Here is a 26,886-nt window from a genome sequence, read left to right as displayed (position 1 = left end):
GATGAAAAAGAAATTTAAACTTGAAAAAAATAAGCTGGACAACTTAGTTGTGAAGACAGCTGCAAATGAACAAAGCTATGGCGATGATTTGTAGGAAGATCTTTCCTACACTGACCATGCTGGTGCAGGCCACTGACTTAATTAAATTCAGTCTTTATTAAAGTATAATTAATGCTGGGCATCAGGAACGGAGAAAGATAAAAATGAGGAACATTAATACCAAAGATATTTTTCATCTTTACTTTAGAAAAAATGGTTACTAGTCATTTGAGATTATTTCCAGTAACACGTTATTTTGAAAAAATGTCATACCTACTTTAAAAAGCAACCAAGACTAGTATACTGAAATTCCATAAAACTTCATCAAGATTTTTCAAGTGTTAACATTCTGTATGGCTGTCTTACTGTTATTATCTATCTATAATCATTTCAGAATAAGGCTTTTCCTCCTTCTTTTAATATGTTTGCTTCAGGTACCAAGCAGTTCTCTTTTCCTGCTTTGCCCTTAACAGTTAAGTAGGATAACTGAAAAGTTAAATATAGTCTTAATTGTTTGCTACTTCAAAAGCTGCTTTAGAAATGCTCAAGTAACTAAATGTCAGGCTTTTTAAATAAAGTACAGTAATGAAACCTAAGGAGTTAGAGACTCAAGTATGGTTTAAGCACCAAATACCAATTAAACAACTGCTGACATCAGTTGTCAGGCCAGAAAGATTAAAAAGGAGAGTAACTTTTTAAAAAGAGAAAGTGAAGACAGAGTATCACAAAGTGGGGGACTGGGGTTCAACTTAAAGTTTCAGAAGGTAGTTCCTCATTCTCTATTACCTTGGAAAAAATTCACAGTTGCACTCGTATGCACCATCTACATCTGCCAACCTCATATACTACGTAGGAAAAGGCAAGCCATTTCAGAATAAGTGAACAAAAAACTATGAAAGAAGTGTTACATTTAATCATTCCAAAAAGGAAGAGCAGAAAATGTAATGTGAAATTTTATATTTTAAAAATGGGGAAAAAATTTCAGGTACATGTACAGGTTTTCATCTCCCTTAGAAGGGGAAAACTGCTTCTTTGAGAATCTTCCATCCTTTCCTAGAACTTGCTCTTTTCATAAAAAGACAGGTAAAAGACTGTAATGCAGACCAAAGAAACTAGCTGAGTTGGTGTTTTTCAACTGGACAATGAACTTCCAACCTAAAGCAAAAGAAATAATATCAGTAAGACTTTGCTAGCTATTTCACCAAAACTGAAGGAAAAGAATATCTATGACAGGCTCAAAAATTTGCTGTTGGAGTATTTATTCTCTTTGATGATAAATAGAACTCACAGAATAGATGGACTTTAATAAGAAAATGAGCCCAAACAGAAAAGATAGTTTATCACACACAAAATCACACACTCAAAAACAAATTTTAGATATGTTTAGTTTACATAAAAATTTAAATGATAAACTGAGTCTTCTGAAAGTTAAATTTCTTAAATTACCTTTTCCTTCAAGGTCCTTCATAATCTCAGTGTCAACCTTTATTAGCAGCTCAATCTTTTGTTTCTACTCTAGGGGAGTACTTTGTGATTTTTTCTCGTTTTTAGGAACTTGTTCGTAGCTTTTTTTGCCAAGTATATTCTAACTCTGTACTACTACCTAAGTTCAAATCATATCTCTTTCATGAAAGTAACTTTGATAATCACTGGGAAATAGCTCCAGAATGTATTGTCTATGTTTACCACTTGGTACCTACCATGCCATTTCTTGTCCTATCATCTAAATTTTCAGCACACACACAAACACACACTTGTACATGTATGCATTATCTCTATCATCTGTCAAATGAGCAGCTGGAGGGCATGAGATTTTTCTTAAACTTTTTAATGTCTTTCATAGCACCTACAAATGTAGCTCTCTCCAGCTGGTTTTCAATTATAGTTTTCACAGATCAATCCATCTACTAGAATATAATCAACCTTTTTCCTTCAAAAAATGTTTTAAAATAATCTTACACATGAGTTTTCAAAATGAGTTTTGTATCCTTTGACCAATACCTCTCCAACCCACCCCTCCTCCCAGCCTATAGTAACCACCATTCCTCTTCTATGCGTGGGAAGTTCTTAGATTCTACATATAAGTGATACCATGTGGTATTTGCCTTTCTGTGCCTGGCATATTTCACTTAACATAATGTTCTCTAGGTTCATCTACCTTATCACAAACGATATCATTTCTATCTTTTTAAAGGCTGAATTATATTCCATTGTGTATATATACCACATTTTTTTTACCCCTTCATCCACTGATGGACACTTACATGGATTCCATCATTTGCAACACAAACCAGAAGTTTAAAATGCTCATTGGTTGGAGTACAAAAAACAGTTTCTAATAATTTCTGGACTAAAACTTTCTCGAGTTAATGCTAACACTTATAATTTTTTATTTTTAGTAAACCCTAATCTATAGATTTTAATGATTTTCAGAAAGCTACCCTTTGAAAAACAGTTTTTCTGTGGGATATATTCCAGAGAATGGCTATTCTCATTAGGTTAAATATACTGTCAATGTGCTGAAATTGCTCTGCACTCACACCTATAAAGTTAACAATCAAAGTACTCATTGAATCATGTTACACAAACCCAAGACTAAAATATGTCAGAATTTCCTGCCATTAACACTGCATATTACTTCCTCAGGAAATACACTCATATTAATCAGACTCTATTGCAATCAGATTCCTGAGATACAGACTGCTCAGCATTGTAAGACACTTAGCTCTAGTCAATCAATCACTCAGGTCAACCAGAAACACCAGGAGTCCTTCACGAATGCTGAAGACATAGATGCCACAGTGTCTTGGGCCTGTTCTCATCTGGCAATTTAAACTTTGGATCACCAGCATTTTGTTGTGGAAGGAGCTCAGATTTTAGGATCAGAAGAGCTGAGCCTAATTCAAATTCTACTATTTATTATTGTACAAGTTAGGGCAACTCCTTTGAACCAACTCTCTTTCCTCATCTGAAAAGGAGGGATAACACTGTCTATCTCAAATAAGATTGTTCCAAGGGTTAAAGTAGTGTGTATAAAAATCTGTACGCTATTAAGCATTTTAGAGATATCAGTTATTCAGATAGACATAAAAATCAATTTTAGTTTAAGATATCCAACAACGGCTAGAAATCCTATGTGCTAGTAAAAATCACTGTCAATTAATATTAAATAGCTGAATTTTTCCTTCAATAATATATAAAATTCCTGTTGAATATTTTCCCTGTCATATCTCACACATTTATATAATATTTTCTAACATCTGTCTATGCATATTCCATTTTCAAAAGTCAGTTATTTCATAACAAGACAAAATACCTTTTGCATGTAACCCTAAGTCAAAGCTAAATGGCAACTCTGTACAGCTCTTCGGGGGAATATGAGCATTTGAACTTTCAAAGGCAATGCCAAATTCCACAAGATCTTTTTCCTAACAATGAAGGGGATTACTTAATCAGAGCTCATTCATAAAAGATTTACATCAACCTTTTTCTCAAATGGCATTTTCTGTAATTCAGTCTGTCTCAAAGTCCTTTTTGTTTTTTTCATTGTTGTTAATTATTAACAGTTTGAGATCTAAACATAAAGCTATACAACCATAACCACATCAGATTTTTGTGAGCTGTTATATTTTAAAATATGTATTTTCAAAAACATTATTCTGATTTTAATGATGTAGGTGCCTAAGTAACAAAAATTTAGATAACAGCATATTTAAATACTGTAAGGACATAGTGGTTTATAAATTTTTACACTATGACAAAGTTATAAATCCTTGTAATTATAATGAACCAATGGAAAATTTGGCCCTTTCTAATATTGCCTGATGATGCTCCTACAAACAATGTTTAAACAGAAATAAATAAAACAGTCCTATTACCATCCATTTCACTCTATCAATAAAAATTCACTGAATACCTACTATATGCCAAGCGCTGTTCTAGGTTCCAGAGACTCAGTTAGTAGTAAACAAGCAGAGAGTCTCTGCTTTCACGGGGTTTATATGCTGGTGGATAAGACAGGAAACAAATATGTATTTATAATTTCAGGAAGTGATTGCTATGAAGAAAAATAAAGAGAGGGACATAGAGAGTGACTGAACGTATAGGTGGAGAGGTCAGAGACGGCATTTCTGAGGAAGTATATCACATACATATCTGAAGGAAGAACACTTCAGGAAGAGGAAATAGCAAATGTCCTTACATTTGTTAAGGCCCTGATGTGAAAACAAGCTAGGATATTGGGTAAAACACAAAAACATAATGAAGACTGATACACTTCAAGGGGAATGAGTAAAAAGGAAAATAGTAGGAAATGAAGTCAGAGAACTTGTAAGCCATGATAAAGTTTGTTATAGGAAGCCATTGGAAAGTTATGAGTAAGAAGATAACATGAAACGACTTATCTTTAAAGAATTGCTCCGGTTGCTATGAGGAGAATGAACTACATGAGGACAAAAGAGAAAACAGGGATGTTGGGAAACTACTGCAGTATTCCAGGCAAGAGAGGATGGTGGTTATGACTGAGGTGGTAGAGGGTGAAGGTAGAGACCTAAGAAATGAGCAGGCTCCTATTATATTTCAAAGGTTAAAATGGCAAGGGCTGCTGATAGATTGAATGAGTGATGTGAAGGAAAGAGAAGAGTCAAAGGTGCTTCTTACTGAAGCACCTGAGTACTATGTGAATGGTGGAGTTATTTACAGAGGTAAAGAACACTTGCAAAAGAGTTGTTTTCATGATAAAAATCAAGAGTTCTGACTTAGAGGTGGTAAGTTTGATCTACCTATTATAGAAAGTGGAGGCATTTAAACATATGAATCTGAACCATTAAATTGAATTAGCTCACCTAAGAAATAAGAACAGAAAGGAAGACATCTGAGAACTGAGCCCTGTGGCTCTGTAATATTTACAAGTACGGAAGAAAAAGAGGAGACAGAAAAGAAGGCTAAGGAAGGGTAGCCACGCACATAACTGAGCTGACTTTATGAATATGAAGCTACTGCTCTCTGCTCTAGATTTCTCCATAGTGAATTGAAGACCCCCCAGAGCACAAGCAATCTACCTCTGTATTTTTCATGTTTTCACAAGAAACTGAAACCCAGGAAAATCAACTAGCTGATGCAAAGTCATGCTACAGAATTAGCATAACCATAACTAGAACCTAAGTGTGCTAATTTAAAAACACTTTATCACTCTGTCATAAAGGAGTACCTAAAGATTAACTAGACAGTGGTAGCAACAACAGAGTAATAGTTTTTAGTTGTATTTACTTCCAAAGATTTGCTAACTTAACACCATGATTGTAAATGAACCTAAAGAACTGTTTGAAAGCCAAACACCATATGTTCTCACTCACAAGTGGGAGCTGAACAATGAGAACGCATGGACACATTGGGTGGAACAACACACACTGGGTCCCGTCGGTGGTGGGTGGTGGGTGGTGGCTGGTGGGGGCATAGGCAGAGGGAGAGCATCAGGAAGAATAGCTAATGGATGCTGTGCTTAATACCTAGGTGACGGGTTGATCTGTGCAGCAACCCATCGTGGTAAATGTTTACCTATGTAACAAAGCTGTGCATCCTGCACATGTACCCCAGAACTCAAAATAAAAGCTGAAGAGAAAAAGAAAAAAGAACTGTTTTACATCAGCTCCTAGATCAGTGACTAGAACACTTTAGATGCTCAATATTTACCCATTGAAGACATGAACATACTATATTTTTGTCCCATCAAAACAAACTAGTTTATCTTGCATTTTTGAAATTCAGTATGTATTTTAAAACCCAAAGCAAAACCATAAATCCCATTATTATCACATATCTAGGTCTCAAAATTCAGAAGAAAAAGGAAAATGTTTAAATACGGTCTTTATTAAATAAAAATCAAGTAAACCAGCATAAAATAGTAAAAAGTACTCATTTGTTACCTGATAATCACTACAATTTACTATGTATGCCAAAAGAACTCTGAAAATTTTTATCTATGTGTAATTAACAGTAAATATAACAAAGAACAAATTTATTATTATGAAAATGAATGCACATTAAAATAAATGAAAAAGAAAAACAAAACCACAGAAGACATTCCAGTAAATTTTGTCAAGCCTACATGAATATAATTGATGTTGTTACTGTTATTTCTAAATGAAGTTTAAAAAAAATTATAGCCAAGTCATATATAAAACTGTGTAGCAAGTGATTAATATTTAAGATACTTTTTTTCCAAGATCATATTCTTATACACAATTAAAGAACTGTAAGCATGGCAAATGATAAGTTACTTTCTATATATGCAGAACCTATAAAAATGGATTAAGGTGCTGTCAACTTTGACTATTCTTTTTTTTTTTTTCAGATGGAGTCTCATTCTGTCACCCAAGTTGGAGTACAGTGGTGTGATCTCAGCTCCCTGTAACCTCCACCTCCTGGGTTCAAGTGATTCTCCTGCCTCAGCCTCCCGAGTAGCTGGGACTACAGGTGTGCATCACCACATCAATTAATTTTTAGTAGAGACCGGGTTTCACCATGTTGGACAGGCTGGTCTTGAACTCCTGACCTCAGGTGATTTGCCCGCCTCAGCCTCCCACAGTGCTGGGATTACAGGCGTGAGTCACCATGCCCAGCCAACTTTGACTATTCTTAACTACAAATAGATTGATAGCATCCCACGACTGATTCTGAAAATCTTAACTATCTGACAACCAGAGGTCTCCTTATGAAGATCTATTTTTGCTTCATGAAATAGAATCTGGATTTATAATAAACAACACACATTCTTATTTTTTGTTAAGAGGTCTCTAAAAATCATTATCTTGCAGCTTGAAGTGTACATCTGCAGATACAGTCAGCCCTCATAGCGGGGTTCAGCATCTGCAGATTCAACCAACTGCAGATTGAAAATGTAGTTAGGCCTACAGTGATTGCATCCTTACTCAACATGTATAGACTTTTGTTTCTTGTCATCATTCCCTAAACAGTATAGTACAATAACGATTTACATAGTATTTACATTTTATTAGGTATTTTAAGGAATCTAGAGATGATTTAAAGTGCATGGAAGGATGTGTGTAGGATATATGCAAATACTATACTATTGTACATAAGGGACTTGAGCATCCCCAGATTTTGGTATGCCCTGGGGTCCTGGAACCAATCCCCTGCAGACACCAAGGACAGATTGTACTTTCTGTCAATTAAGATAACCTTATGACGACTTGGAACACTTTTCAAAAATAGAAGAGGAACTAGTAAAAAATTTTAGATCATACCAGGATCAGCAAATAAAAAATTATTAATTTACTCACTATCACCTACATGTCTTGAGAAAATGATATTGTGCTTGTGGTAAAACATTGTGTTCTTTCACATACACAGGCCATGTTGCAGATTCAATATTACACTGAGAGCACTTACAGTTGATAACTGACACACCTCCTAAGGCCTTCCCTCTCAGAAAACATTATGATTTAAAAAATGACACTAGCTTCTGAAAGACATCAAGACACCGACATTTTCATCTGCATGACACATGGCAGCCTAAGGTTTTGTAATCCAAGGCAATGTACACGAGTGTGACTTTACATTCTTACACCAAGTTGGCTGAAAATAGACTCCATTCATATCTGTTTATATTCTAAGATAAGTGCTTTCTTCAACAAGTAAGAACAGGAATACGCACTGCATAAAATCCTATTATTCATCAGAGGAACTGAATGAGTCAGAGGTAGGAACAGCAATCACTGGACATTAAGTATCCAATGTTCCAATTCAGACAAGTGCCTTAAACTAATGACATCCATTAAATTGAGTGAGTCTTTGATAAACAGCAGTGGACAGCACAAAAAGAATAAATTAGTTGACAGGCAAGATCTTCTTTTTTATTAAATTTTTTTATTTCCATAGGTTATTGGGGGAACAGGTGGTATTTGGCTACATGAGTAGGTTCTTTACCGGTGATTTGTGAGATTTTGGTGCACCCATCACCCGAGCAGTATACACTGCACCTAATTTGTGGTCTTTTATCCCTCACACCCTTCCCACTTTCTCCCCGAGTTCCCAAAGCCCATTGTGTCTTTCTTTCTTATACCTTTGCATCCTCATAGCCTAGCTCCCACATACAAGTGAGACATAACATGTTTGGTTTTCAGTTTCTGAGATACTTCACTTAGAATAATAGTCTCCAATCTCATCCAGGTCACTGCAAGTGCCATTAATTCATTCCTTTTTATGGTGGAGTCGTATTCCATCATACACACACAGACACACACACACACAGACACACACACACACAGACACACACACACATATACACACAGACACACACCCACACAGACACACACACACACAGACACACACACACACACACATACACAGATATATCTCACAGTTTCTTTTTCCACTCATTTATTGATGGGCATTTGGGTTGGTTCCACATTTTTGCCATTGCAAATTGTGCTGCTATAAACATGCATGTGCAAGTATCTTTTTCATATGATGACTTCATTTCCTCTGGGTAGATACCCAGTAGTGGGATTGCTGGATCAAATGATAGTTCTAATTTTAGTTGTTTAAGGAATCTCCACACTGTTTTCCATAGTGGTTGTACTAGTTTACATTCCTACCAGCAGTGTAGAAGTGTTCTCTCTTCACCACATCCACACCAACATCTATTATTTTTTCATTTTTTCATTATGGCCATTCTTGCAGGAGTAAGGTGGTATTGCATTGTGGTTTTGATTAGCATTTCCCTGATCACTAGCATTTTGATTAGCATTTCCCTAATCATTAGTGATATTGAGCATTTTTTTCATATGTTTGTTGGCCATTTATATATCCTCTTTTGATAATTGTCTATTCATGTCCTTAGCCTACTTTTTGATAGGATTGTTTGTTTTTTCTTGCTAATCTGTTTGAGTTCATTGTAGATTCTGGATATTAGTCCTCTGTCACATGTACAAATTGTGAAGATTTTCTCCCACTCTGTGGGTTGTCTGTTTACTCTGCAGACTGTTGCTTTTGCTGTGTAAAAGCTCTTTAGTTTAATTAAGTCCCAGCTATTTATCTTTGTTTTTATTGTGCTTGCTTTTAGGTTCTTGGCCATGAAATCCTTGCCTAGGCCAATGTCTAGAAGGGGTTTTCCAATGTTATCTTCTATAATTTTTATAGTTTCAGGTCTTAGATTTAAGTCCTTGATCCACCTTGAGTTGATTTTTGTATAATGTGAGAGATGAGGATCCAGTTTCATTTTCCTACATGTGGCTTGCCAATTATTCCTGCACCATTTGTTGAATAGGGTATCCTTTCCACACTTCATGTTTTTGTTTGCTTTATCGAAGATCAGTTGGCTGTAAGTAATAGGGGTTTATTTCTGGGTTCTTTATTCTGTTCCATTGGTCTATGTGCCTATCTTTATGCCAGTACCATGCTGTTTTGGTGACTATGGCCTTAGAGTATAGTTTGAAATCAGGTAAAGTTTTATAGCTAAGGATACAGAGACTTGCTTGTCACATGAAAGTTGGGAAAGCCCTGCCAAACAAGCAGAAGTAAAACAAAAGTGTACTGAGTTTTAATAAAACTCCAAACTAGCTACTATCTGTCTAAATTTCCGACTGGACAGAGATGACTAGCCCCTACCTGCCAAGTAGAGGTGGTATCCTTACTAATGGAAGATAACATCTAGGGTACCTATAGTTCTTTTTATTAAAAAATGTTAGAATTGCAATAAAGGGTTGCTAGACACAAAGAGGCAGAAAAATATGACCCAACAATCAAGGAAAAAAAAAAAAAAAAAAGCAGAACCAGAAATGTTGGTTCACAAATAAGAACTTTAAAACAACTAAGATTAATATGTTTTTTAAAAAAAGAGTAGAAAATTGGGGAAAATGAATTAAAAGATGGATAGTTTCACCAAAATTAGAACTGGCGAAGAAGAAGAAGAAGAAGAAGGAGAAGAAGGAGAAGAAGGAGAAGAAGGAGAAGGAGAAGGAGAGGGAGAGGGAGAGGGAGAGGGAGAGGGAGAGGAAGAGGAAGAGGAAGAGGAAGAAGAATTAAATAAATATCCTAGAACTGGAACATACAGTATCTGAAACTAGGAACTCCATGAATGGGTTTAACAGCAGAGTAGAAGAAATATGTGGGACATGGTCAAAGGGCTTAATATATGTTTAATTGGAGTACAAGAAAGAGAGAAAAGATAAAATAGACACAATATCTGATGAGATAATAGCCAAGCAGTCTCCTCAAACTAATAAAAGGCATTAACTTGCAAAAAAGCTCAGTGAACCCCCAAATAGGATGAATACAAAGAAAAATATACCTAGGCACATGTTAGTTAAACTGTTAAAATCTAAAGGCAAAGATAAAAATCTTAAGAGTGGTGAAAGAAGAGGCACATTGATTTAAAAATATAATGGCAATAATAAGATAGACAACTGAGTTTCAAGAGAAACTATGGATGCAAGAGTCCATGGCATGACACAAATGATAAAAGAAAAAGTATGCTAAGCTAGAATTACGTACCTAGTGAAAAAAGCCTTTAAAAATTTAAAATAAGAACACTTTCAGACACACAAAAATGTAAAGAATTTCTTTTTAGTAGATCTTCGCTATAAGAAAAACCCACTTTGGGAGGCTGAGGTGGGTGGATCACGAGGTCAGGAGATCGAGACCATCCTGACTACCACAGTGAAACCCCGTCTCTATTAAAAATACAAAAAATTAGCCAGGCGTGGTGGCAGGCGCCTGTAGTCCCAGCTACTCAGGAGGCTGAGGTAGGAGAATGGCATGAACCTGGGAGGCGGAGCTTGCAGAGAGCAGAGATCACGCTACTGCACTCCAGCCTGGGCACAGAGCAAGACTCCATCTCAAAAATTAAAAAAAAAAAAAAAAAAAAAAACCCAAAGAAGTTTTTAAAATTAAAAGAAAAGGATCCCAGATGAAAGGATAAATGTTTAGGAAGAAATAAAGGGCACTCAAAATAATAAATATGTAAATAAGGGGAATGTTGATGCTTAAAACAATTTTAAAACAATAATTACAAAGTCTTGTGAGTTAATACACAAAGGTATAACTATATGATAACAATGGTTTAAAAAGACAAAAGAGGAAGTAAATGAAATTAAAGTGATGTAAGGTTCCTGCACGGTTTGGGAAATGGTAAAAGCACCAACAGTAAGGTAGATTGTAATAAGTCACAGATGCCTATGGAAATAAAGTGTGGCTACTGAAAAGTTAACAGAGGAGAAAAAAATAGAATGAAAAACACTTAATCCAAAATAAGTCAAAAAGAGGAGAATAAAAAACAAAGAATATGTAGGATAAATAGAAAACAAATACAAAAAAGTAAAAATTAAAATATATCACTAATAGTATTAAATGTAAATGGGGTTGGTGTGGTGGCTCACGCATGTAATTCCAGCACTTTGGGAGGCTGAAGTGGGCAGATCACTTGAGATCAGAAGTTCGAGACCAGCCTGGCCAACACAGTGAAACCCCATGTCTACTAAATATACAAAAATTAGCCGGGTGTGGTGGTGAGCGCCTATAATCCCAGTTACTCGGGAGGCTAAGGCAGGAGAATTGCCTGAATCTGGAAGGCAGAGATTGCAGAGAGCCAAGACTGTGCCAATGCACTCCAGCCAAGACAACAGAGTAAAACTCCATCTCAAAAAAAAAGAAAATGTAAATGGACTCTATACTCCACCTAAAAGGCAGAGACTATTAGACTCGATTAAAAATAAACACCAATGAACCAACTATATGCTCTTTATAAAAGACATGTTTTAAATATAAGAACACAAGTTGAAACTAAAAGGATTAAAAAAGACATTACACAAACACTAACCACATAACTTTGGGTAGTTGTATTATATTAGACAAAACAAGAATTCCACTTTCAATAATGACAGAGTAGATTGTATTGGACTAACACTCTGACAGGTAACAATTACACTCTGGAAAAAATATTAAAAACAATAATCGGAAGGCAGTGGATAGCTACCAAAAGCAAGCAGAAACTGGAGAGTCAACATGTGGAAGAAAGATACAGCTCTGAGTAAATTTCCCACTTTTATGGCTTTTTCACTGAGGACAAATTTACAGCTGGAGTACTAAGAAAAACAGACAGAATTAAGCAGAGAAATAGACAAACCTACAATCATAGTGAAGGTTTTAATATTCCTTTCTCAGTAACTAGCAGAACAACCACAGGAAAAAAAATCAACTAGCAAATATATAAAAAAATCTGAAAACACTATAACCATTTTACCAAATTGACATTTATAAAACCTTACTTCCATTCCAGCAACTAGAGAATACACATGTAAGTGCATACCATATGTTCAATAAAAGTCACCCATATGCTGGGCCAAAACAAATCTCAATAAATTTCCAAAGATTTAATTTCCAAAGTGTTTGCCATATAACCACATGGAATTAAATTATAAATCAATAATGATAATTATAATAGATATTACAGCAATTCTCAAACATTAATAAATATCAAAGTAGACTTTCAGGTAAAAACATTTTAGAGACTAAGAGGGAAACAATATTCAAAGGACCAGGCAACTTTCACAATTTTTAGAACTGATAGCTGATGAACCCTCTAGTTGAAACTATAAATTATTAGGAAATACAGGAGAATGTGATTAATGGCATCCTGAAAATACAATCAACAAAATGCAAATGATGGAATCCTCTTCAGAACAAATGATTATCTTTTTTCAACAAATATATAGCAAGGAAAAACACGAAAACTATTGATTAAATAAATTAAGAGACATGGCCATCTTTTGCCATATAGAACTTAAGCAGATCCTGATTCAGATAAACTGTAAAAAAAAAAAAAAAAAAAAAAAAAAAAAAAAAAAAAAAAAAAAAAGACACTATAGGGAAATGTAGATACTTGACAGGATACTGAATAATATTAAAGATTTATTTAATAACAGTGTTGTGGTAGGTTTTTATAATGTATTTTTAGAGATACACCCTAAGATACTCATAGATAAAATGGGAAGAAAAGATATGAGGTTAGGTATTTGCTTCAAAAATAATACAGGGATGGGGTAGCAAGTGGTTTGGTGGTTGATGAAACAATATTGGTCATGAGTCGATAACTGCACAAACTAGGTGGTGGATTTCACTAGAACTCATTCTACATTCTCTCCACTGGTGTTTATGGATAAAATTCTCCATTACGAAAGTTTTTTTTAACAAATGAAAAGGCTTATCATCACAGTGCCATGAATTATTATATACGACATGAGTTATGAAAGGTGGCTTTGTTCCAAAAATATAAATAAATATATACAAGTATGTTTGTTCTACAAGTACATCTCAACACTGTTTCATCAACACTTGGCATTTGATGATTCTTTGGAAAAAAATTTGTTGAATGAATAAATAGGAGAAAACAGTTACTTCAAGGTTGTACGTTTATGTGTGTGTGCACGTGTGTGTAATTTCCCTGATTACTAATGACACTGAGTACTTTTTCATATATTTTTAATATTTGGATTTCCTTTTGGGCAAAAAGGCTATGTATGTAACTAAGCAAAAAGCAATAGCAACTTAAAATATTTTTTCACGTGTGCTAGATAGATGCTACTGTCAATTATGTGGGTTGTAAATGTATTTTTTCTTACTCTGCACTTTTCTATTCTCTTAATGTTGTGTACCGATGGATTAAAAACACCTAACTTTTAATGTAGTCAAATAATTAAATGTTTTCCATTTGAATTATTTTTTGTTTCTTGTTTTAGAAAATAATCCCTGCTCTGAGATCATGAAACAATGCCCTTATATTTATTTTTAAAGCTATATTACTTTGTTTTTTACATTTAGTACTATGAGTCATCTGAAATTCAGTTTTTGACTACGGTGTTACATAAGGGTCAAATTTTATTTTTTCTTCAGATGAATATCTACTTATCCCCTTATAATTAATTGAAAAAATTCATTTTTCTTAATACCTGCAATGTCCCCTTTCATAAATATGTCACCTTACATGTATATGTCTATTTTGAAGTACCATTCTGTTCTGGTCATGTTACTTTATCTTTGTGCCCATACCACACTGCTTTAGTAACTATAAAGTATAACACATCCTGCCACCTATTCTTCATTATGTACGACTGTCATGACTATTGTTATCCTTTGTAATCCATATACATTTTAGAATCACATTATAAATTTCTTTATAAAAGCTAATATGATTTTGAATCAGTTTATATATAAATCCATTTGAGGAAAACTGGTATTTTGACACTATCGAATAATTCAATCATGAACAATTTGATCTTCATAATTATTTAGGTCTTTCTGAAAAATATTTTCTCATTTTACATTTAAAGTTTTACAGTTTTCTTCATAGAGGTTTCTACGCCTTTATATTTATTCCTAAGGACTCTTTATTTTTGATGTTATAATCTTTAAAAAATTTTATTTTCTTACTGGTTAATGTTGGAATATAGAAATACAGTTGGTTTTGTATATTGATTTTTGTATCCAATAACCATCCTAAGCACTTTTTAAATTTATAACTCATCAGTGGGCCACTTTGTATTTACTGCATATACAATAATACCATCTGTTAATACAAAGTTGTATTTCTTCCTTTGCAATTCTTATCCATTTTCCTTTTCTTATCTTAGTATACTATCTTGAATCTCCACATAATGATGAACCAAAGTGGTAATAACAGGCATTCTTGTCTCATTTCTGATTTCAAAAAGGAAATTTTAAATATTTTACTTTAAGTATAATATTTGCTATACACTTTTTGTAGATATTCTTTTTGAAATTAAAGAAGTTCCCTTCCATTCTTACTTTATAACCAGTTTTTTTCATAAATGAATGCTGATTTTGGTTTGTCAGGTTTTTTCTTTCTAGTCATCTATGGAGATGGCTTTTCTACTTATTCTGATGATATGGTAAATGAATTTATTTTTTAATATTAAAACATGCATTCCTTACATAGACCCCATTTGGTCATACTATATTTTCCTTTTTATTTATCACTTGATTCTCATAACATTTCCCCCCCCTCAGGATATTTACAAGTATGTTCAAAAGTAAGCTTATCCTATACTTTTTCATTCTTGTGTTATTCTTGCTGGGTTTTGGTATCAAGCTTGTGCTGGTCTCACATCATGAATTGGGAAATACACCCTCTTTTACTTTCTCTGGAGTAGTTCGTGTAAAAATGAAGTGTTTCTTCTTTAAATGTTTGTTAGAACTTGCCACTAAAACCAAACAGATCTATCATTTCTTTGGTGGAAAGCTTTAAATTGTGTATTCAATTTCTCTTATATTAACTCAATTTTTGATTTTTTTCTTGTATATGTTTCTTAAAGTTGTATCTTTCTAGGAATTTGTTAATTTCTCCAAAAACTGTCAAGTTTATTGGTAAAGTTGATCATAATGAACACTTACCTTTCAAAAAATGTATAAGCCATTTTGTCTTGTCCCAGAAACTTACTTTGCCTTCTCATTGAAAACCACAATCATAGAAATAGAAACAACTTCAAATAGCCCAGTAGGTTCAGCAATCTGTATTTAAAATTATTTAAGAAAGATGGCTGTCTGGAATCAAAGCGCTCTAAAGCTGAAATCACTACTTCTTTCTTTGGTAGTTTGTTTCATTTCAAGTTCATTCATTTATTAAGCAAAGTTGCAAGATACAAAGATGAGAGTCCTTGCTGTCAAGATACTTGCTTGCCTGTAGGAAGAGATGTTCTAATAAAGAAACAAATATAATCTCATGAGATAAATACTACTCTGTGTATGATACAGACAAGGACAAGATGCCATGAAAACTGAGAGGAGAAGTATTCTTACTCTTCTTTTAGGATTGGACTTTCTGTGTTGGCAAGAATAGTTGAGCAGTAAAAGTTGAGGAAGCAGAGGGATGCAGAGATAACATCCCAAATGGATGTATATGTCATACCTAGGACATGTAGAGTGAATTAAGTGTATGTTGGGGTAGCATCAACAGCTTTTAAGTGATCTAATTTGCATTTTAGAAAGTTGGAAATAAGGAAAAATTTCAGGCAGTCATAGATGTGTAACTTCAGTAATTTAGAATTAGCTATAGAAATATAATCCTACCTATTACCAACATGAAAACCTGTAATCTACAGAAGTTTAAAAATGAAAATTAAAAGGCTTGAGAAAACAAGCTGCTTCTCCTAGATAAGTAACAGAGATAAGAGATAAGTAACTTGAGATAACAAGTCAGTTTCTCCTAGATAAGTAACAGAGATAAGAGAGAAAAGGAGTACAGTCAAACATTTCAGTTTCTATACCTATAACAGGATGGTCCATAGGGACATTCAGGCCGGTCATCAGTCTCATCTTGGTCCACGATTTGTACACCTCCATAATCACTATCACCAGGATGGCTAAAATGTTGAAAATGAACAGGATTCTTCCTAGGAGGGCGACAAATATACTGTCAGAAAAAATAAACAGGATATTCTAGATTTTTAGTGGATATAGCAATCCACATCTGACTATTCCTGAACATAAACCAACATGCTACATTGATGACATAAGCACAGATTACATCAACATGCTAAATTGATGACATAAAGTTGATGACATCAACTCAGTACAGGACTCTCACAGTAACATAATACATTTCTGGTGTCATGTGATAAGCCATGAGTATCAATAGACAACTTGCAAACAGTACTATATATATGACACATATGTATGTAAGCATATAACATAAATATCATAAACATATATAGCTTTTCAAAACTTTTAATAAAATGAACAATTATATTGTTCCCTCTGCTAAGATAAAAAACAGAACATTGGCCGGGGGCGGTGGCTCAAGCCTGTAATCCCAGCACTTTGGGAGGCCGAGATGGGCGGATCATGAGGTCAGGAGATCGAGACCATCCTGGCTAACACGGTGAAACCCCGTCTCTACTAAAAAAAAAAATACAAAAAACTAGCCAGGCGTGGTGGCAGGCGCCTGTAGTCCCAGCTACACGGGAGGCTGAGGCAGGAGAATGGCGTAAACCCGGGAGGTGGAGCTTGCAGTGAGCTGAGATCCGGCCACTGCACCCCAGCCTGGGTGACAGAACAAGACTCCATCTCAAAAAAAAAAAAGAACATTTCCAACATCCTAGAAAGGTCCCATGTGCCCTCTTCCAATCACTAAATCCATTTTAGTACCCAAAGGTAACTATCCTAACTTATAAAAGTGTGTTTCAAACTTTTCGGTCTCAAGACTCCTTTATAAAAAAAAAAAAAGATTAAAACTCCAGAGAGCTTTTGTTTATATAGGATATTTACCCTATTAGAAATTATAAATGAGAAATTGAAAAAGTGCATTTATTGACTTAAATAGAACAATAATAAACCCTTTACATACTATCATAACATGTCTTAACATAAATAATTATTAACTTCCAAGAAAACATTCTTGTTTTATACTATGGAAATTTCTTTAATCTCTACTTTAGAGAAGGCATTTGGCTTCTCATGCCTGCTTCTGCATTCAATCATTAACAACAACACATAACGTGTGGCCTCTGGGAAACTCCACTGTACACATGTGAGAGAGTAAATGACAGTAAAAAAAGGCATTCACAAAAAGTCACAATATTATTAAGAAAATACTTTTGGGTCGGGTGTGGTGGCTCACACCTGTAATCCTAGCACTTTGGGAGGCTGAGGCGGGCAGATCACTTGAAGTCAGTAGTTCAAGACCAACCTGTCCAGCATGGTGAAACCCCATCTCTACTAAAAATACAACTAGCCGTGCTTGGTGGCGCACATCTGTAGTCCCAGCTACTCAGGAGGCTTAGGCAGGAGAACTGCTTGAACCCAGGAGGCAAAGGTTGCAGCGAGCCAGGATTGCGCCACTGCACTCCAGCCTGGGTGACAGAGCAAGACTCCATCTCAAAAATAAATAAATAAATAAATAAAATACAATTGACCTAACAGATTTCTTAAACGTGTTCTGGGGACATCCAGGGATCTCTGGATCATACTTTAAGAAGTGATATTATAAAACAACAGATCAGTATTGTCTGTCTTTGAACTTAAATGAAAATATATACTAGTATATACTTCTTTGAACCAGCCCTTTTATGTTTATATGATTAATTCATGTTGTTACATGTAGCAGTAAGTATGTTTTCACTACCATGCAGTAATAGCATCACCCATTTGATGATGGTATTATAATTTATCCATTTTACTACTGACAAACTTTTGGGTTCATTTCAGGTATTGACTTCTATAAATAATACTGCAAAGAGCATTCTAGTATAAGCCTTTTGATGCACATCTATATGCATTTTCCTGGGGATATAGTTAAGAATGGTCACAGGGTACATATATGCTCAGGTTTGATAAATACTGCCAAATTGCCAAAATGACTGTATTAATTTTCACTCCCAGTAGAAGGTTATTAGAGTTCCAGTTTTTCAACAACCTCACCAACATTTAGCACTGTTATGTTTTTTTTTTGTTGTTTTTTTTTCTTGTGGCAGTATTTATAGCAGAGATTGGCAAACTATGAACAGCAGGCCAAATCTGGCCCACTGTTTTTTTTAAACTGTGCTAAGAATATATATGTAACATAAAATTTACCATCTTAACAATTTCTATGAGCACAGTTCAGTAATGTTAAGTATATTCACACTGTTGTGCAACCAATCCCTAGAATGTTTTCATCTTGCAAAACTGAAAACTCTATACCCATTAAACAACAACTTCCCAGCTCCTGCTTCCTCCCCTGGAATCCACCATTCTGATTTCTGTTTCTCCCCACAGCCACTGGTAACTGCCATTCTAATTTCTGTTTTTATGAATCTAACTACTCTAGATACCTGCTACAAGTAGAATTATGAAGTATTTATCTTTTTGTGACTGGTTTACTTCACTTAGCATCATGTCCTCAAGGTTCATACACATAGGAGCATGTGTCAGAATTTCCCTTCCTTTTAAGGCTGAATAATATTCCATTGTATGTATATACCAAATTTTCTTTATTCCTTCAATAATTGATGGACCTGTGGGTTCCTTCTACCCCCTGGGTATTGTGAACATAGTGCTGCTATGAACTTTTTGAGATTCTGCTTTCAATTCTTATGGATATAGACCCAGAAGTGGAATTGCTACATCATATATTAATTCTATTTTTAATTTTTTGAGGAACTACCATACTGTTTCCCACAGGGGCTACACCAATTTACATTCCCACCAACAATGCACAAAGATTCCAATTTTTCCACATCTACACCAACAATTGTTACTTGTGTTTCATTTTGTTTTTGAAAGTAGCCACCCTAATAGGTGTGAGGTGATATCTCAATGTGGTTATGGTCTGCATTTCCCTAATGTTTAGTGATGCTGAGCATTTTTTAACATGCTTGTTAGTCATTTGTATATTATCTTTAGAGAAATATCTATTTAAGTTCTTTCCCCCAATTTCAAATTGGGTAATTTTTTTTGGTTGTTTATAGTTCTTTATGTATTCTAGACATTAATCCTTATCAGATATATAATTTGCAACTATTTTATCCCATTCCATAGTTGTCATTTCACTCTGTGTTGATTTTGTCCTTTCATGTACAGAAGTTTTTAACTTTAAAAAGTCCAATTTGTCTATTTTTGCTTTTGTTGTCTGTGCTTTGGTGTCATATCCAAGAAATCTTTGTCAAATCCAATGTCATGAAGCTTCTCCCCTAATTTCTTCTAAAAGTCTTATAGTTTTAGATGTTTACAGTTTTATATTTTAGATGGTTTGATCCATTTTAAGTTATATTTTGAAAACAGGTGTAAGGCAAGCAGACAACTTCATTCTTTTGCATGTGAATATGCAGTTTTCTGAGCACTCTTTGTTGAAAAAAAATCTGTCCCTTCCTCTTTGATTTGTCTTGAGACCATTGTTGAAAAATTATTTAACCATATATGTGAGGATTTATTTATAGGCTCTCTAGTCTATTCCATTTATCTATATGTCTATCTTTATGCCAGTACCACACTGTTTGGATTACTGTAGCTTTGTAATACATTTTAAAATCAGAAAGTGTGAGGCCTCCAACTTTGACCATCTTCAAGATTGTTTTGGCTACTTGAGATTCCTTGAGATTCTACATTATTTTAGAATAATTTTTTTCTATTTCTGAAAAAAAAAAAAATACCATTAGGATTTTGATAGAGATTGCATTAAATACTACCTTGAGTAGTAGTATTAACATCTTCACTGCCTGTGCTGTCTATGGCTGCTTGCACACTATGACAGCATAATTAAGCAGTGGCAACAAAGACTGTATGGCCCAAGAAGCCAAAAATATTTACTGTCTGGCACTTTTAAAAGTTTGACAACCACTGATCCGTAGTATTATTTTTTAAAATGTGTTTCCCTAAATGACTAACAAGCATTAAACCTTTCTTGTATGCTTTTTAGCCATTTCACTATCCTCTTTTGTGCAGTGCCTTTTGCTCATTTTTTTTTCTTAACTGAGTTGTCATTTTCTTATTGGTTGCTAGTTATTTACTTTGGATACAAATTATTTGACATATGTATAACAAATATCCTCATCTACTTTGTGCCTTGCCTTTTCACCCTTCTAATGTTATATTTAAATATAACATAAAGGGTAATTTTAATTTTAATTTTGTCCAACTGATCAACTGGATAACATGATTATGATTACTTCATTTTATAACACGCTTAAGAAATCTTTGCCCAATGTCATGAATATATTCTATGTTATCCTCTGCTACCTTTACTTTATATGTTTTACAAAAATCTATCTGAGATTTATTTTGTGATAGGTATAAGGCAGGAGTTAAGATTCATTATCTTTTCATATGAATATCCAATTGCCAAACACCACTCACTGGAAGTTCATGCTTAACCCACAGATCTTCAGTGGTAACTTTGTCACACACACAGACATAAAGGTTTGGTTTTGAACTCTTTAATCTTTTGCACTGATTACTGTTTATCCTTGAACCAATATTAAACTGCATTATATATGGTACCTTTATAATAAGGCTTTCTATCTGGTCATGTCTTTCAAGATTGCACTTGAAGATTGTATTCAGAATTCTAGGTCCTTTGCAATTCCTCTATAAAGTCAGCTTGTCAACTTATACACATACACACACATACACACGCATGCACATACACACACCCTACCGGGATTTTGATAAAGACTGCTTTAAACTTACAAAGCGATTTTGAGGAAATGTATATCTTTACAATATTGATTATTGCAATTCATATACCCTTCCTCCCCATTAATTAAAGCCTCATTTAATTTCACCATAATGTTACCAAATATGTCTTTCAGATCTTTTGTTAGATTTAGTTCTAGGTGTTTAAGGTTTTGGTACTACTGTAAATGTTCCCATTTTAATTTTTCTAATATTTATTTTTAGGATATAGAAATATATTTATTTTTGAATGTTCATTTGAATTGAATGACTATGCTAACTTCATTTATTAATTCAGATTATCTTAAGATTATTCTGAATCTTCTCTTATTCCATGCTCATGGATAGGAAGAATCAATATCGTGAAAATGGCCATACTGCCCAAAGTAATTTATAGATTCAATTATTCCCATCAAGCTACTATTGACTTTCTTCACAGAATTAGAAAAAACTACTTTAAATTTCATATGGAACCAAAAAACAGCCTGCATAGCCAAGAATCTAAGCAAAAGGAATGACACTGGAGGCATCATGCTACCTGACTTCAAACTATACTACAAGGCTACAGTAACCAAAACAGCATGGTACTGGTAAATGAAACATAACAGAGGCCTCAGTAATAACGCCACACAGCTACAATCATCTGATCTTTGACAAACCTGACAAAAACAAGAAATGGGGAAAGGATTCCCTACTTAATAAATGGTGTCAGGAAAACTGGTTAGCCATATGCAGAAAACTGAAACTGGATCCCTTCTTTATACCATATAGAAAAATTAACTCAAGATTGATTAAAGACTTAAATGTAAGACCTAAAACCATAAAAACCATAGAAGAAAATCTAGGCAATACCATTCAGGACACAGGCATGGGCAAAGACTTCATGACTAAATTCCAAAAGCAATGGCAACAAAAGCCAAAATTGACAAATGGGATCTAAATAAACTAAAGAGCTTCTGCACAGCAAAAGAAACTATCATCAGAGTGAACAGGCAATCTACACAATGGGAGGAAATTTTTGCAATCTATGGATCTGACAAAGGGCTTATATCCAGAATCTACAAGGAACTTAAACAAATTTACCAGGAAAAAAAAAAAAAAAATACAACCCCATCAAAAGTGGGCAAAGGATGTGAACAGATACTTTTCAAAAGAAGACATTTATGCGGCCAAGAAACATATGAAAAAAAGTTCATCATCACTGGTCATTAGAGAAATACAAATCAAAATCACAATGAGATACCATCTCACGCCAGTTAGAATGGCAAACACTAAAAAGTCAGGAAACAGCAGATGCTGCAGAAGATGTGGAGAAATAGGAATGCTTTCACACTGATGGTGGGAATGTAAATTAGTTCAACGATTGTGCAAGATAGCATGGCAATTCCACAAGGATCTAGAATCAGAAATATCATCTGACCCAGCAATTCCATTACTGGGTATATACCCAAAGGATTATATATCATTCTACTATAAAGACACATGCTAATGTATGTTTATGGCAGCACTATTCACAATAGCAAAGACTTGGAACCAACCCAAATGCCCATCAATGATACACTGGATAAAGAAAATGTGGCACATATATACCATGGACTACTATGCAGCCATAAAAAACAATGAGTTCATGTCCTTTGCAGGGACATGGATGAAGCTGGAAACCATCATTCTCAGCAAACTAACACAGAAACAGGAAACCAAACACTGCATGTTTTCACTTATAAGTGGGAGCTGAACAATGAGAACACACGGACACAGGGAGGGGAACATCACATACTGGTGCCTGTCAGGAGGTGGGGGCAAGGGGAGGGATAGCATTAGGAGAAATACCTAATGCATGTGGGGCTTAAAATCTAGATGGTGGGTTGATGGGTGCAGAAAACCACTATGGCACATGCGTGTATACCTATATAACAAACCTGCATGTTCTGCACATGTATCCCAGAACTCAAGAGTATAATAAAAAAAAGATTCTGAATTTTCAAAATTATACAATCATGTCACCTGTAAATAATTACAGTTTTATTTTTTCCTTTCCACTTTACATTAGTTATTTCTTTTTCTTGCCTTAGTGTACTGGCTATGATCTCTACTACAATGTTGAATAAGAGTGGTGATAGCAGACATACTGGTTAGTTCTCAACATCATGGGAGAAACTCTAATCTTTCACCATTAAGTATGAAATTAGCTGTTGGTTTCTGTAGATATTCTTGATTAAACTGAAAAAGTCTTTTCTATTCTTATATAATTAAGAATTTTTTTCATAAACGGGATGTTGAATTTTATCGAATGACTTTTCTCTATTGAGATGACCATTACAAATTTTCTCTTTTAAATTGTGTTATGAACTGAATTGTTCCCCACCTCCCAAAATTCATATGTTGAAGCCCTAATTTCCAGTGTGACTAACTTGGAGATAAGGCCTTTAAAAAGATGATTAAGGTCAAAAAAGGTCACAAGGGTGGGGCCCTAACCTAATATAACTGGTGTCCTTACAAGATGTGGAAATGAAACCAGGAAGGTATGTGTACAGAGAACGGGCTATGTGAGGACACAGTGAGAAAGTGGCAGGCTGCAAGCCAAGAAAAGAGGTCTCAGGAGAAAATAAACTTGCTGACACTACAATCTAGGACTTCCAGCCTCCAGAACTGTGGGAAAATACATTTCTGTTGTTTAAGCACCCAATCTGGTATTTTGTTATGGCAGCCCTGGCAAATTAATACAATCCAAGGTAAAAGAAGGTTTATATACTTCTATTCTGCAAGTTTTTACATTATGGTCCAGACGTGAAACTAAAGCCATTGCATATGTACGAAATTGTTTCAAAAAGCATAAATCAGAACTATTCAAATTTAAAAATATGAGTTATTCAAGTGCTAAAATGGCAAAACATTTTAAAGAGAATATGAATGTGAAATTAACAGAATATGTTAAAATATACTATTGCAATAAAGATATCTATCTTCTAGAAAATCCTGCCATAGGCTTTTAAGATACATGGGGGAACTGAATGTTTTATATGTACACACACTGACTAGTGTCTTATTGACACAAAAGACAAACTACTGGAAAGGATTGCTAGGATATTTGGTTTGGCAAGTTGGAATGGCAAACAAATCTTTCTGAAATAGGGCTGTGTAATTATAAACATGTTACTATAAACACTATGGATGAAAGTATAGTCTAAAACTAAGAGATTATAATTCGAATTCTCAAAATAAGACATTAGAGTATATACGGCAGTGTAAATAAATGAAGCAAGTATAGGAGCAACCCATCAATCCAGGATTATTATATTCAGTTGTTTTAGAGGGTACCATGATGATTCAACACACCATTAGAAAAATATAAAGAAAAATGCACAAGTATAAATAAGACAGCTAAACACAACCTAAAATTATAGTTATACTGTATACAACAACTGTTTAGGAAGCGATCTCTCTAATATTTAAGAAAACACTAAATAACAGGTATTCCAATCTGAGGGATTCAGTTTTCATGTCTGGATTCCCAGTATTCAGATCCTCACATTAGTCAGCATGTCTATACATAAAACATTTAATTCTCCCACTGTATCTTAAAAGCCTTAAAAGGATTTTCTAGAAGATGTACTGATGAAGTACAAACAGCAGAAACACAATAAAGTCCCTAACATTTAGGCCAGTGGGTTTTATTAGGTTTTTAACACACTGTAGCATGTATCTACATAGCTACATGCTATCAAAATAATGGAACTAAATGCTACTATAATTTCATTTTACCTATAGCAGTTTGCCCCATACATGCAGGATGTCCTCTTGACCTTGTTTCCTTCAGAACATTGTAGAACTGAATCAGTCGCCTTTGCATGCAAAGTTTCAGGACTGGAGGGATTAGAGCTGGACTCAGAATGAGACCCTTGAGACTCATCCTGGAATGACTCGCCCTGGGCACTTGAGCAATTTTCAGAACAGCTCATTGCCTCATCTTCTTTATGTGGTGTTCTTTTAGTGGCAATTTTATGTTTAGAAACTTTACCAAGTTCCTCTATTGGAAGTTTGTTTCTCTGTACACTAGTCTTAATATTATTTATCTCTGTGTTACTTAATGTGATTGCAGAAAATGATTGTGGCATTTCCTGTAAAACAAATATGAAAAACGTCAGAAATAAATGAAAAATTTTTTTTAAAGATATGAGCATAATAGCACAAAACTACAAGACCCATGCAAAATGTAAACTTAAAACTTCAAGATTCACATTTTAAAGTTATCAAATGCCACTATTTTCTATGTGCTTAGTTTAATAACTTAAAACATTTTTAGTTATTAGAAAAGGAATTTGGCCAGGCGTGGTGGCTCATGCCTGTAATCCCAACACTTTGGGAGGCTGAGGCGGGTGGATCACCTGAGATCAGGAGTTTGAGACCAGCCTGGCCAACATGGTTAAACCCCGTCTTCACTAAAAAATATAAAAAATTAGTTGAGCGTGGTGGTGGGTGTGTAATTCCAGCTATTTGGGAGGCTGAGGCAGAAGAATCAGTTGAACCTGAGAGGTGGAGGTTGCAGTGAGCCGAGATTGCGCCATTGCACTCCAGCCTGGGCAACAAGAACAAGACTCCATCTCAAAAAAAAAAAAAAGAAGAAAAAAAAAGAAAATAAATTTACAGTTGCATCAAACCTTTACAATCATGTCAAACATTCAGTGAAAAATAACCAGAAAATACAAATAAAATATAAGATACTAGCTTTCATTTGAACGTAATCTTTAAAATCTCTTAAAAGTCACTGTTCAACAATGTGTCATGTTCTTAACAGGCTGACCCTCACTGGCAACATTCATGTCATGTCTATCTAAAACATACGCTCTTTGCTCCCAGGCTGCACAGGTACACCCCAATCTCAACCCCCCAACTACAGGACCAACTGGCCTGTGCCAGCAACTGGAACTCTTGAGTGAGAATTGGGCGATTCTAACCCACCTCCCTACTTGGCAGTCCCCGCTGGGTCAGTTTTCCCCAGTTTTCTTTTTCCTTGTTCAGGTAGCAGTGGGGTAGGTCAGCAAATCCACTGGCTAACAGGTGTTCAATAAAACGTGTCTCTTGTTTCTGCTGGCATTTCCAAGCTCCACAAGTAATTATCTTAGAATGCCCCTCTTCTCTTGATTTCAGAAAAGGAAGAAATAATTTCCACCATAAACACTGCACTTCCCTTAACCTTAAAACCTTTCGGCCTCTCAATTCCCTTTGTATCAAGCCTAGGGGGTTGGGATGGCAATCGCTTTCATACCTTTCAATAAACCATAAAGGGAAAGGGCTAGTTCTTACTGCTGAGGGCTCCTTAACATGGGATACTTTATTAGTACTTCTATTCCCAGCTTTGAGCCTTAGCAGCAGTTCTGGGACAAGGAAACAATCCCACTCAATATCTTATCACATAAAAAAAAAAAAAAAAGAGCACAACTAGGGAAGTGGTTAAATAAATTATATTATATTCTTACTATGAAACACTATGCAGACATTAAAATAATAATGACACATCTAAAGATGTTTTTTAACTAAACAAGAACAATATCTATACTGTGGTGCCATTTAGCTTTTAAAAAGTTCCTTATATATCTATGTGTGCATTCACTTGTGTAAATCCAAATGAAAAGAGTTAGAAGGAGACAAACCAAAAAATTAGTA

General features: G+C 34.7%; 1 protein-coding gene across 1 annotated transcript in view; it reads right to left on the bottom strand.

The window, feature by feature from the left end:
- Positions 1–26,886, bottom strand: part of APLF (aprataxin and PNKP like factor) — a 96,695-nt gene that overhangs the window by 13,206 nt on the left and 56,603 nt on the right. The window contains exons 7-8 of the mRNA XM_011984996.1: positions 24,985–25,340; positions 16,341–16,466 (exon numbers count right to left, since the gene is read on the bottom strand). Of these exons, the coding sequence (XP_011840386.1) occupies positions 16,341–16,466; positions 24,985–25,340 (482 nt within the window). The remainder of the gene's footprint in view (positions 1–16,340; positions 16,467–24,984; positions 25,341–26,886) is intronic.

The sequence above is a fragment of the Mandrillus leucophaeus genome, unplaced genomic scaffold (genome assembly GCF_000951045.1).
Source record: "Mandrillus leucophaeus isolate KB7577 unplaced genomic scaffold, Mleu.le_1.0 Scaffold279, whole genome shotgun sequence".
NCBI classification, from domain to species: Eukaryota; Metazoa; Chordata; class Mammalia; order Primates; family Cercopithecidae; genus Mandrillus; species Mandrillus leucophaeus.
This window is presented reverse-complemented; position numbering and strand designations above follow the sequence as displayed.